General features: G+C 38.0%; 1 protein-coding gene across 1 annotated transcript in view; it reads right to left on the bottom strand.

Moving 5' to 3' along the window:
* The window catches only part of LOC123253290 (nucleolin-like), a 178450-nt gene that overhangs the window by 1654 nt on the left and 162946 nt on the right, over positions 1 to 13850 (bottom strand). The window contains 2 exon segments of the mRNA XM_044682476.1: positions 2 to 568; positions 571 to 640. Of these exon segments, the coding sequence (XP_044538411.1) occupies positions 2 to 568; positions 571 to 640 (637 nt within the window).

Here is a 13850-nt window from a genome sequence, read left to right as displayed (position 1 = left end):
GCGCCTTTGGCAGCCTTCACAGAAGTAGCCTTCCCTTTGGCAGGGGTAGTATTCATTGCTTCTTCTTTAGAGTCATCATCCTCTTCCTCCTCCTCCTCCTCACTGTCCTCCTCCTCCTCCTCATCATTTTCTTCCTCCTCAGAATCCTATTTGGACAGAGCTGCTCCCACCTTGGTGGCTTTGGGGGGCTCAAATTCTTCATCGTCCTCATCTTCACTATCTTCTTCAGACTCACTGTCCTCTTTCTTGGCATTCTTTCCATTTTTTGCCCCTTTGGCTGGGGTGGCTACTGCTTTAGCTGGGGTGGCTGCTGCTTTAGCTCCTTTCTTGTCTGGTGTGGGGACAGTTTTGGCGGGGGTGGCCACTTTCTTGGCTGGGGTCACAGCGGCCTTCTTACCAGGAGTCACAACTGCTTTCTTGGCAGGTGTGGTAGCAACAGCAGCTTTTTTGGTTGGTGTAGCTGCAGCCTTCTTGCCCTTCTTCTGAAGGACCACCACCTCTTCTCCACTGCTTTCTTCTTCCTCTTCTGACATGTCTTCATCCTCACTGTCTTCTACCTCCTTGGGAGAGGGACCATCTTCTTCCGCTCACCTTGATTTTTAGCAGCCTTCCTGAGCTTCACCTTGGCAGTGGCACATGACTAGGGGGCAGGGCGGGGGTGGGGTGGGGGTGGGAGAGGGAGGGGATAAGAGATCTGTCAGCAAAGGCCCAGTTAGCAGTGGCAGCGATGATGGAGAAGGTGGGGAGGAGGCTGTCCACAAGCAGCCTTTGCTGGACCAGACGTAGACCTGGTCTAGAACTATTGAAAAAAGCTGAGTGCTGGAAAACTTGACTGTGAGGATGTTTACCTTGAACTTCAAGATGTGCCAAATGCTACTTTACTGTAGAAATGAATACAGACTTATGGCAGTAATACTGAAATAGAAGTAGCTAAGTGGCACGGTGGATAGATCACCAGACCTGTAATCGGGAGGACCTAGATTAGAATCTGTCCTCAGAGTCTTCTTTTTTTTTATTTTATTTTTTATTTTTTTAAACCTTGTACTTTGGTGTATTGTCTCATAGGTGGAAGATTGGTAAGGGTGGGCAATGGGGATCAAGTGACTTGCCCAGGGTCACACAGCTGGGAAGTGTCTGAGAGCAGATTTGAACCTAGGACCTCCTGTCTCTAGACCTGACTCTCACTCCACTGAGCAACCCAGCTGCCCCCCCTCAGAGTCTTCTTGACTGTAACTCTTTTTGCCTAACCCTTCCCCTTCTGTCTTAGAGTTGTTACTAAGACAGAAAGTAAGTTGTTTTTTTAAAGATATAAGTGGTTTATTGTTAACATGGCTAGAGTTCTGTAGTGGAATTCCCTGGGGATCTGTGATATACCTTGCACATTGAATATTTTACTAATTAATTGTATAGAAGTACAAATGGCATCCCATTGAATTTACTGATGATATAGACTTAGGAGGGATAACTAACACTTTGGTTGATAATCAGCATCCAGAAATATCTTGACAAACTAGAACCTTGAGCTGAATCAAATAAGATGATGTTCTATAGGAAAAATGTAACATCTGAATACTGAAGGTCACCTTTTCACATACAAAATGTTGGAGGGATGATTTGACAACTTGTACTGCAAGCTCAATATGAGTCAGAAGGGTAACATAGAAGATTCTTCCTCCTTTGTCTTTCTCCCCTTCCCCCTTTCTTCCCTTTATAAAAAAACCAACAAAATACTAATATGATCTTGGATTGTGTTGAGATGAAAAAATGAAATTGTATTTCTTTCTTTCATATGATTTGTGGAGATCTCTTTATCATCTCTGATAATCTGATGACAGTTTAGTTGATAAGGAAATAAGGACAGGACAAGGGAAATGTCTTTTACTTCATGCTTCCAGCTCTGGCTCCAGGAGCATGGAGTTTATTATATATATTTCAAGACTCATTTCACACAAAAGAACCCCTCCCCCCCCGGAAACTTTGCAGATGCGCAGAAGTTACAAATTATGTCACATCAAAACACAAAATATTGGCTTCAGAATAGACCAAGGCCAAGGCTGAATTTTTACTAGGTTCTTATCAGAAAGCCAAGTTGGGGAGTATCTTGGCCTTAGCTATAACAGGCAGCAGCATTCCTTGCTGTGTTAACAATGTTAACCCTTTAAATTCAGGTTTGATAGGAACTTAAAGCTTTTCAGTAAGGCCATAATACTTTTCAAGAAGAAATCACAAGGATCACAAAAGGGGTCAAAAGAGGAGTCTTAGATTTTTATCTATTCTCTTATTGGCTTCCCACAATGATTTATTATAACACAATTCATCTCATTTAATCCTTTAAGTAGTATATGTAACTATGAAGTTAGAAAGATTAGTCCTAGTTGTTAATTAGCTGTTATAGATAAGTGAAGAGTTTGCTTGAGAGTTCCTGTTATCAACCCTGGAATTTTAAGTACACAGTTTGACTAAATCCTGATTCTGGTTAAAGATAACAGAAGTTATCATAGAGTTAGTTGAAGAAGAAAGACTTTATTACTAGTATTTCTTTTAATAAGAATTTATGTCAATAACAGCATCCTCAGATTATATGACTCAAGGAGATGACTTTGTTTAAGTCTCTTCCTAGCATCATTGTCTGAGGGTATTATTTACAAGATCAATAAAAAACTTGGGCCTTATGCTAGAGTTTATCAACTATTAGCTAATCTATTTTGAATATTTGGTTTTGTTAATCAGTGTTGAAAGCCTATAAAAACAACTGTGCACATTCAAAAGATATCTTCATTGCAGACTTGGTGTGATGAGCCTTCCAATTCTATTTTACATATAAATAAAAGTTAGATATTTTTAGCTCAGGATTATGGCCCAGAGATTTTTTAATTTTTTACAGAGAGGTATAGTTTCCAGGAATTGAATAGTGATAGTCCTAATGTGGTCTGCTCCTATCAGAGCTCAGTGTTTAGTCTTGGGCCCTACAATTTAAGAAGGACATTGCAAAATTAGAGAGCATTAGAATAGGAGTGACCAAGATGGGAAAGGACTTTGTGGTCTGGCTGAGAGACTATTTAGCCTTTAAAAGAGAAGAGTCAGGGACATCATTGCTTTCTTCAAGTATCTGAAGTATTGTCATGTGAAGGAGAGATTAGACTTATAGTGTTTGGTTCCAAAAGGCAGAACCAGGAGCAATGGGTAGACCTTACAGAGAGGAGAAATTTAGGCTTGATTTGAGGCAAAAAATCTAACATTTTGAGATGTTCCAAAGTGGTGGACTTCCTTGAGAAATAGTGAGCAACCCAGCTTTAGATGTCTTCAACCAGAGGATGATTAACCACTTGTCAGGTATGCTGTGATGCCTCAAATTCTTTGCAATGGATAGATATAAAAGAAAAAATAAAAACTAAATTCAAACCATTTTTTTTGTTTAAAAAAGTACAAATTGAAGGCTTATTTCTATGAAAATGATGAAAAAATATTATCAGTCCTGAAATTAATGATAATTCTGGAATAACTAGAAGTTAATAAGCAATATGTTCAAGCATACCCTGATGTTGAGAAGAGTTGATAGTGGATGGAATAAAAAACAGTGATCTTTGTTATGATTGGCCAGTTTTATCTAGTCCATTATTCCTTCTCATTTATTCCTTTTGAAATAAAGGAAAGACCACCATACTCAAGCCCTCCAGCATAAAAGTTGGAGCAGAGGCTGTTGGCTGTCTGACAATTCATGTTCTTTGTTTTAACATTTCAAGCTTTGTGTGCTATTGACTGATTTCTATTGTTCTAGACTGATTGCCTTCCTCATGGTTCTTTCATATTATCCTATCTGCATTTTGGCTGCTCACTTTAAATGAGGTCCTCTCTTGGTATCTTTTCTCAACTATTCTTTAGTTTGGGCTTCTGGGTTCTTTCCCTCTTCTAACTTCTGGATTCTCCATTACCTTTATAACAGTAGAAACCCAGAACTACTCTACCTCAAGGGTTTTGGCTGTTAACATTTTGCCTTCCACAGATGTTGACAGTTCATGTTTTTCCTGTTCTGAATTGGTGTTCTCCTTCCTAGACTCTCACTTTCTCTTATTCCTCATAGATGTATCTGGATAATCGGAATGGCTATATTTTCCTTTTTTCTTTTTTTTTTTAATTTAAAATTCCTTGCCTTCCATGTCAGAATCAATACTTCATATTGGTTCTAAGGCAGAAGAGTGGTAAGGACTAGGCAATGGGAGTTAAGCGGCTTTCCTAGGGCCACATAGAGAGGAAGTGTCTGAGGTCAAATTTGAACCTAGCACCTGCTGTCTTTAGGCCTGGTTCTTATCCACTGAGCCACCTAGCTACTGTCTATGGCTATATATTTTTTTAAAGATATGGAGCATATATTTGGAATATGAATTCTTTTCTATTTAAAGAAGCTATTTAGATGGCTAATGTTCCTGGGAACTGAGACACAGTGACTAAGCTGATGATTTATCCCTCTTGCAAGGCAAGATCATGGCAGCAACTACATACTTTGGCTTAAATGAAGCCTTTTTAGCTTTTAGGCCAAATCATGTTTGAGTTGATTTAAAGTTTTGGGTTCTTCAAAAGTCTACTCGATAAAACGGTCTCCCTTTCCTAGTGTTCATTTTCCTAAAATTGTTTATCTCATGTCATTTCCCCTTAGACAAACACTGAAATGAAGTGGGCTTTTAAAGGAGGAATTATTGGAGTCCTCAACTTTAGCTCACATGCAAACACTTGTGACCAAAGCTGAGATCTTCTGGTGGTTATCATGGGTGTAAGCATTCCATGCTCTTGATGTTTGAAGAAAGAACCAATGAGTTTTCAGTTCTTAAACTCCTGCAAGGAAACAAAGAGGCGAGAGTGATGGTAACCACACTGAATGAATTTAGGGCCAGCTGCAAAATCTAGCTCTGGCCTTGGGGGTGGAAGATGGCACTAAGGGCCCACAACTCAGAAAAGGTCAGAGGGTTAAACTCTCCATTAATGTTGTAATTCCTCCAGGGGAAATGATGTCCTTTCTTAGCTTTCTGCCACTCCATTAAAGTGAGCAGCTGGCTCTGCTTTTGTCCAGTTTGGCTGTAAGATAGGCAACTGTTATGGCAACTGCTGTGGTCAAGGGAACTTGCTATTTTCACAGGGTAAGCATCTGTGGTTTGATTTCACTAAACATGGGATAAGTTTCCAGGGAAACCAAATGATGCCTGTGAGTTTAGATGACACAGTTTTCCAATTTTCATTATCAATTTGATTTCTAGGTCACTATTGCTAATTGCAGTAGACAAATTACATTTACTAAGTGTCCACTGTGGATGAAGAGTAGACTCCTAGGTGTTATGGCAGAGTACAAAGTAAATTATAAAATGTGGTTGGTCCCTGCCCTCAGGGAGTTTACAAACTAATCAGAAAGATTGGGTAACTAAGAATTAAAAAAAAAAAGATGTAAGACATAAGCTCCTCATCTAGTTTCTTCATAACCCTATTTGTTTAGTTGTTTCTTTTTCTTTTGTTTCATTTGGGGCTTTCTTGGCAAAAATATTGGAGTGTTTTGCCATTTCCTTCTCCAGGTCATTTTACAGATGAGGACCAAGGCGACAGAATTAAGTGACTTGTCCAGGGTCACATAGCCAGTAAGTATCTGCATCTAGATTTGAACTCAGGACTTCCTGACTAGACCAATGCTCTTTATCCACTGTACCACCTAATTGCCACAAAGCTCCTAAAGAGATATAAAATGTGGTTATAAATTTAGGGGACTTCAATTAAAAAACTCAACATTTTTGGGAATCTCAATAGGTCCTTTATATGACTATACTTTAAGGATTCATGATTTTTCTGTGATTTTTTTTTGTCACTAAGGATGCATTCTTCACCTACACAGATCAAGAGAAAGAGAAAAGACTAGCAAAAATTGCACATTGTGGATCAGGACCCCGTGAGATTGAACAAATGTTCTTTGAAAGTTTCTGTATCCTAAAAATTCATTGCCCTGTAGCGACTTGTTGATGAGTCTTTCCAAAGCTAGCAAAGTTGGTCTCTAAACAGTAGGCATTTTAGTCTTTTGTTAAATCTATCAAGGTGCTCATCAGTATGGGTATTTCCTTCACTGGTCCAGATCATAGCCTCCCCATTTGTCCCATTCTGTACAATTCTCACATATTTCCTTTTGTAAATATTTCACTGAAGACTCTTTCATCAAGGAAGGGAATTAGGCATAGTGGAAAAAGGGCTACACTTGAGTCAGAGTTTAGGTTCCTTTCTGTTTCTGACATTAGGTATTTCTACCATGGGCAAGACAGTCTGTTTTGAGGCTCCATTGAAATAAGATAGGTAAAACACTTCTATAAACATAAATAAAGCTATCATTAATATTTTTCTAGGGAATTCTAAATACTTAGAGCATCACAAAGATACCAAATATCACTTGGGTTGCCCATCTATTCCCCTATGCAACATATAGTTGGGATAATAGATTGAACAAACAAACAAGAATTGGATTAAGTTTTCATGGGGGGGGGCAGGGAAGCTATGATATGCTTTGCAATTCCTAAGCTATGGCTTTGATTTTCCTGGGGCTTACTCACACTACTGGGGGCTACACTCACCAACAGATTTGAGTGCTTTTGGTTACTTTCAACCTAGTTTTTCCTCATTGCTGAGATCATTTTAACTATAGTGTGGTCACTGAATATGCCACAGCTTTTTGGAACCATAAGTGAGAGCTATATGATAAAGGTGTAGGTTGAACACGCCAAGAGCAAGATCTAGACCTCCATGCTCGTCTACCTTAGAATATACCAAAGCCCCACCTGGAAGTAAACCTGTAAGCATGATTTGTTGTCCCTTTTAAGAAATAAACACTTTCCCACTGTGCCAGCTACACTGTCAATAGGTAGGACTTTAAGAAGGGACATAAATGATCATTTTGTTTAATTCCCTAGAATTAGTTCTGTATAAATATAGAACATCAACTCACAATTGGCCCTATATTTTTTGCTCCTTGGTTCCAGACACATCACCAGTCTCCTTCCTGCTCCTGGCATTGGTCCCAGTCTCATTTTTCACTACACTCTGCCTCTGCTTCTAATTCTAACCCATCACATTCTTATCTTGGCCCAGCAGGCATTGGCAGGGCCTCTTTAGGACTGATGGGCATGAGGTAGCAAGACTAATGTTTACCACTGACCACAATTTCTGGTGAAGGACAGTGTATGTTTCATTCTATGAACTGTTCCAATATGGTATTAGAAGCTCTACATCTTTGAGCTCTTTTCTGAAGATTCTTTCCCTCACATGTAATTTTCTTACATTCCAGATAGAACAACATGTTTTTACATCCCAAACATTTTGCTAATAAATGTCCCTTCACATTTCATTTGACAACACCAGGTAAATGTAGCCAAGGAAATGAACACATGTTGACAACAATTAACTGCTACCCCCTCCAACCTCACCCTCTAATAATTAGCTCCACCAATCAGGTGGAATTACTTAATTTTTCATGAGATGAATGTATGAGTTCCCTGTCTAGAGGAGACTTGGCTTATTGCTAGGCAGTTTTTTGATTGTCTTGGTTTTCATTATGACTAAGATAACTATAGCATCTTATTCTAACCTCTTTCTCTTTCTGCTTCCCTCCTTCCCTCCTTCCTTCCCTCCTTCCTTCCTGCCTTCCCTCCTTCCTTCCCTCCTTCCTTCCTTCCTTCCTTCCTTCCTTCCTTCCTTCCTTCCTTCCTTCCTTCCTTCCTTCCTTCCTTCCTCCATTCTTACTTGTTCTTTCTCTTCCTCTCTTAAAATAAGTCCTCAAGGGAAAGATTAGAGATGATCTGGATACTAAGTATATTAAAATCCAGTGATTAAGTATTAATTCAGGGAGGGTAGTGATGGGGGTCCTGTGATACTATAAATACTCATACTTCACGTACTGAAGTTTTCTTAGTGCATACTCTGACTTGACTAAAATCAAGATACTTCATTTGTGTTTTTAAAACATGGGTTATTTTTACTAGAAGCAGCATGGTGTAATGAAGAGAGAACCAGCCTCTTAGTAAAGAAGACCTGAGCTTAGGTCTCACTTCTGATACACACTGGTTGTGTGACCCTGAGCAAGCTGTAACCTCCTACTACTCCAGGCAAACTTTCTAAGACTCTAAGCTGAAGAGCAGGTAGAGTAGAGTCCTCTTACAAAGAAAATAATTCCACAAAACAACTGGTAAGTAATAGCTGAACACTTGTTCTTCCTGTCTCTGGTTTCTTGCCACTCTAATCTGGTCTCCACATTACAGCCAAAATGCTTAAAGCACAGATCTGACTGCTCAAAGAATTCCTGTGCCTTTTCCTTGGAAATAATTTGAACACTTCTTTGTGGCATTCAAAACCTTCAGAGCTTGGTTCCAGCTTATTCTTCCTTCTAGCCCATTTTAGTCTGGACCAAATGGACTCTTTTTTTCCCTGTTCCCCTCACCTGACAATTCCAATGCTCTCCATACCTGGAAAACACATCCTCCTCACTTCGTCCTCTTAGAATCTCTAACTTTTTACACAGCTCTATACTACAGCTATTTCTTCCATGAAACTTTCCCTGTTCCCCCATATGATAGCCCATCACCAAGCCAAATTATTTCATATTGTATTTTTATATGTTAATATGAGTGCATTGATATATACTGAATATGTACATATTAATTTATATCTGTTCCACATTGTGACTTTCTCCATTGAGGTTTATTTTTTTAAACCCTTACCTTCCATCTTAGAATCAATATTGGGTATTGGTTCTAAGGCAGAAGAGTGGTAAGGGCATTAAATGACTTGCCCAGGGTCACACAGCTAGGAAGTGACTGAGGCCAGACTTGAACTCAGGACCTCCCATCCCTGGACCCAGCTCTCAATCCACTGAACCACCCAGCTTCCCCCTCCATTGAAGTTTTGATATATTGCTGGTTGATATAAAAAATTAATTAGGAATTTTTTGGGATTTTTTTGTGGAAGGTGAAGATGACATACAAAGGCCAGCAGGTGATACAGAAAAAGTTTAGAAATCCAGAAATGCATATAAGATACTATAAACACCTCATAAAAGGAAAGGAAAAAATCCAGACTTCTCTGGTATTAAGGGAGGATCAAAAATTTTATGGTGAGTTTTTGCATCATGGAGGTATTGCACCCCTAAACTCTGTTGTTTACCCCACCAAAGTATTAGCTTCTGTTATGATTAAAATTCTCTGGAGATTGCATATTAATTTATAATTATTTAGTAGATTGTGAGCTAGGTACTTTTATTATTCCCATTTTACAGATGAAGAAACAGATAAACCATGGTTAAGTGACTCGTCCAGAGTCACACAGCCAATTAGTTTCAGTGTTTCAGTCCTGTTAGTCACAGCAAACTCTTTGTGACTCCATTTGGAATTTTCTTGGCAAGGATAATAGAGTTATTTGCTATTTCTTTTTCCAGATCATTTTACAGATGAGGGAACTGGGGCAACCCAGGGTCAGAAGTCAAATTTGGACTCAGCTCTTCTTGTCTCCAGATCCAGTACTCTCTTCATCTGGACATATAACTTCCGCTTCCCTATTTCTTCCTAATCTCCTATGACAATCTCTTTGCATGATCTCTGCTGCTCCCATCCCCCTTCCTTCTAATTCTCTCTTCCCTAACTTTATTCCTTCCCCATCTTGGTAGTTTTCCTTGCCAGTTTTAGTCCCATTGTCTTGATGAAACTTTTTTTCTTCTTGGAGTTTCTTCTAATTCAAGCATTCTTAAAGAATCTTCACCTAAGAAAGTAGAAATTTTGCCGTATATATGGGTTCTTTGTCTGTTTGTTTGTAATGAAATAATCAAAAGTGTAGCCAGGAAAAAAGTTATAGTTTTAAAGTTCTCCTATATTATTCAGGGACTTCAAAAGAAATGGACCCTAAACTCAAGACACACTTTCTTTCTCTTTAGCTAAGAGAATGAATTACTGTAGTTTTCTTCCTCTTTGTCTCTTTTGCTTTCTTTTCTCTCTTTCCTGGTTTTGAAATCCAAGTCAGGTTCTCTCTGCTTTGTATGTGCTGTCATAACCTTGCCTTTAATACTCTGTCTTCAAAAAAACCTGGGGGAATAGTTTACTAAGACATCTGCCTTCTCTTTCCCTTCTTGCCCTATTGATTCTTATTCTCTTTGGCTAACTGGCTCTTTTGGCCTGCTAGCCTTAATGGAGACCTGGATCAGTGAATGGTCATGGTGTCAGAAATTTGGTCATGCCAAGGATGGGAAGGAAAAAGGCAAAAATAGGATTTTTGTGAATGAAATTTTCTATTTCCTTCTTAAGTTGATTTTAAATGTCATTCACATAAATTTCTTCAAAAGTGCCTCTGGCTAAGTGAATGTCCTAATTTTCTTCATCACTGTCGCATTTTAGTACTGAACCATCAATAGAATTTAGTGCCATGATGAAAATACATCAGCTTCTTATTACCCAGCATGCCAGAGTAAACACCAAAACAGGAATATCTTCCATGAACATACAAGAGCTTTAGAAAATATCTTTCAAATCATATTATGTTCACCCTTAAAACATCTCTTAATTGCTAATCTAGAATGTGATCTTTTGGCCTAAGGAATTCATTTCCCTCCTTTCTTCTCAATTTTCAATTTTACAGTGCAATGTAAGATAACATGTTCTTTGTAGAAACAGGATCTGTTTTGCATTTTGATAAATATTGTACAGTTCTACCTTCGAGTAATTCCTGCTTGGCTTCCTGGATTGCAAAATTCAAGCTGTGAACTCTTTTTCACCTTCAACTACATCTAAAATCCCCAAAAGGCTTCCTCTGGTAGATAGTTAATTGTATCACTAAAGACTAAATTTCTAATCCTATTGCTTTCTTTACCTTGATCTGCCCTTTGCTATAGATTAACATGCCTGGCCTTGATCTCTAACACTCTTAAAATTGACTACTGAATAAATCAATCCCTTAGACTTATGATAAAGCTTATTTTCAGTCATGAATAAACCTCTCTTCTTTCCAGAAAACAATTTTGTTGTTTTCTATGTTTCGACTTGATTTTTCTCTGAAAATGCTCTTGGGTGACTCACACTACTGCCAGTTTCAGTATATCCTTCACATAGAGCCAAGATACTCTTTATCTCAGAAAAAAAGCCTAGAAACTCCTGGAGTGATTGACTTAGCTAGGTACATGTTTACCTTGGAAAACGTATAGATCAAACCCTATCACAGCAATCTCCATGAGATGATGATTTTTTAAAAATTATAATTGAATTCTATCATAGTTCATAGTGGCTACAATAATAAAGAGAACATTCTGTTGTAGTCTCAAAAAAAGCACTTTTTTTGGTCTAGTCTTTGTCCAACAGATTTCTATTCCCTCCTTCTACCTGACAATCTCTTATTCTTTCTCTTTTCCTTTTCTGTAATTTTCTGATATCTAGATCTGTGTCTAGAACCTTTTCAGGTTAGAAACTTCATAATTGTTAGCTGATTGATCATCTCTGCCCTCAGGTGTGGAAAACTAATTGGATCTACTTTCCAACTCTCCCAATAAAACATCTCATTTCCCCTAGTCCTGTGGTTGTTGGGATCCCAGAGCTGAAAGAACTGGTCAGAAGCATAGATATAGAAACACCTGTCTATTAAGGATTACCTTCTTCTGTCATGATCATTGTGACTACCTTCATTGTGCCTGAGGCTTCCTGATAATCTTGCTGGTTTTATACTTCCTCTGTCCCTTCCCAGTACTGCTTTGGAGTGTTGATCCGGAATCTTCCCTCTCTTTCAGTCTCTTCTTTTTCCTTCTCCCTTCTCTTAATTTACAGATGAATGAACCATGAAGAGTCCAAAAGAATTCTCTGAGATTATATAAGTGGTGAATAGCAAAGCCCCAAGCTGATCCCAGAGTCTTTAACTTCTTGTCGCAGCACATTGAAGTCAAGGAATAAGGACCCATCTAACATCAGGCCTGGTCTATTGGTCCAACTGACCCAAGGTCTGATCTGTATCAAAATTCTAATGAAGATGAAACTAAATTGGTATATTAAATTAAATTAGATATAAACCTGATTTCATGTGTGTGTGTGTGTGTGTGTGTGTGTGTGTGTGTGTGTGTGTGATACTAACATACTAAACTTTTGAAGGCTTGCTCCTTTTGGTGCTACATAATGACTTAATCATGCATTGATAGAACTTTATAGCTATAAAGGCTGTATAAATGCAAACTATTGTCATTATCATTGGTATCCTTACTCCATTTAAATGAATATAACGGGCTCTTAGAAATGTTACAAATCATATATCTTCAGAGTGATTATTTTCCATTCCAGTTTAAAATTTCATGCGAAGTTCAGACTTTTTTTCCTATTTTTTATGTTGATGATTTATGACTCACACATGGATGAATACTCTGGGACAAACTTTACTTTTTTAGGAAATGAAAGTCCATAGCTTTGGAAAACAAGGTCTACAATAGTTCAGACCATTTTCCATGAGGAAAATGCCAGGAGTTATTGGGAGCTCTCCATAGCACAAGCTCATTTGGATGAATAAAGATCAGTTTAGCATGGCAAGCACATTCATTGTTTTAACGTGTGACAAATTGTGAATGGAATTTTTGCTTAAGCTCAGACTGTGAGTCCTTATTTCTTTGAACTCTAGATTGACATTGTAACATCTTTCTAATTTGCCTCTTGCATCTCATGCCTGTCTCATCGTTTATAAACTTTTATGGTTCCCAGATAGGATTCTTGGTTTGGGCCTCTATTTGTTTTCTATCTCTCGCTTGCTTTTCTGGCAATCAACTTTCTGCTCTCCATTACTCACTTTTTGCTTCCAGCATCTCATAAACTGAAACTTTAATGTTTTTTATATTTCTATCCCCACTATGTGATCCTGAACAGTACCTTTAGCCTCAAGTTTTCTGCCAGCGCATTCCTTCAGAGGATCCTTGGTGTCAATACTTCCCTTTCTTCTTCTCAGACCATCATGAGGAAGTTTGTTTCGTATTATTAATATTAAATGTCATATATTTACTTATTGTCTCTTCTATTATAATACAAGCTACCGGAGAACAAGGGTGATCTTTTGTCTCTTTTTGTATCCCCAGTGCTTATTTAGCACAGTGCCTGGAACACAGAAAACACTTATGCTAATTGACTTTATTGAATAATATGAGATACAATTGAAAATCTTAATCAAGATATTTTCTAAATAGAAAGAATAAAGATAAAAAACAGTTTGGCCTCTGCTCCAAACTTCTCATTGAATGCTTTTCCTACCAATTAAGAAATACATTGTTTAAATGTAATTTGCTCTGGGAGCTTTCCTAATACAGGCCAGAAGCAGAATAGATCAAAACTTTCATGATGATCAGCTGTAGGACTAGACCCACAGACCCAGCAATGGTGAGATAAGGAACCTAATTAAAAGAAAAAAAAACATGGTGTGGTATTGCCTGTCACCCTGAGGGGCACCAAAAGGTGGAAAAATCTAAAAGGAATGATTAGAGGTTGCAAGGGGGTGAGAAATACTAAACATTTCACAGATTTTTTTGTTTTTTTTTTTAACTCATCAAATGAGTTAATCCTTCTTAACAATTCCCACCTTGGTTTTTTAAACTGTAGAACTTCAATCAAAACAATACTGCCATTACAACTAGGAAGAACATGTAAGTTAATTCTCCTAAAGTTCCAAACTTTGTGAAACAAAACTCCTCTCTCTGGCTGTCACTCCTTATATATGTTGTTTTCCCATATTACTTGAATTTAGATATTGACTCCTTTTTGGATTTATATCCCCAGTACTTAACACAGTGCTTGGCACATAATAAATGTTTAATGAATACTTCTCTAATCAGATTC

This window comes from Gracilinanus agilis, chromosome 1, assembly GCF_016433145.1.
Source record: "Gracilinanus agilis isolate LMUSP501 chromosome 1, AgileGrace, whole genome shotgun sequence".
NCBI lineage: Eukaryota > Metazoa > Chordata > Mammalia > Didelphimorphia > Didelphidae > Gracilinanus > Gracilinanus agilis.
Note: the sequence above shows the minus strand (reverse complement) of the source record. Positions and strands in the feature narration are given on the sequence as shown.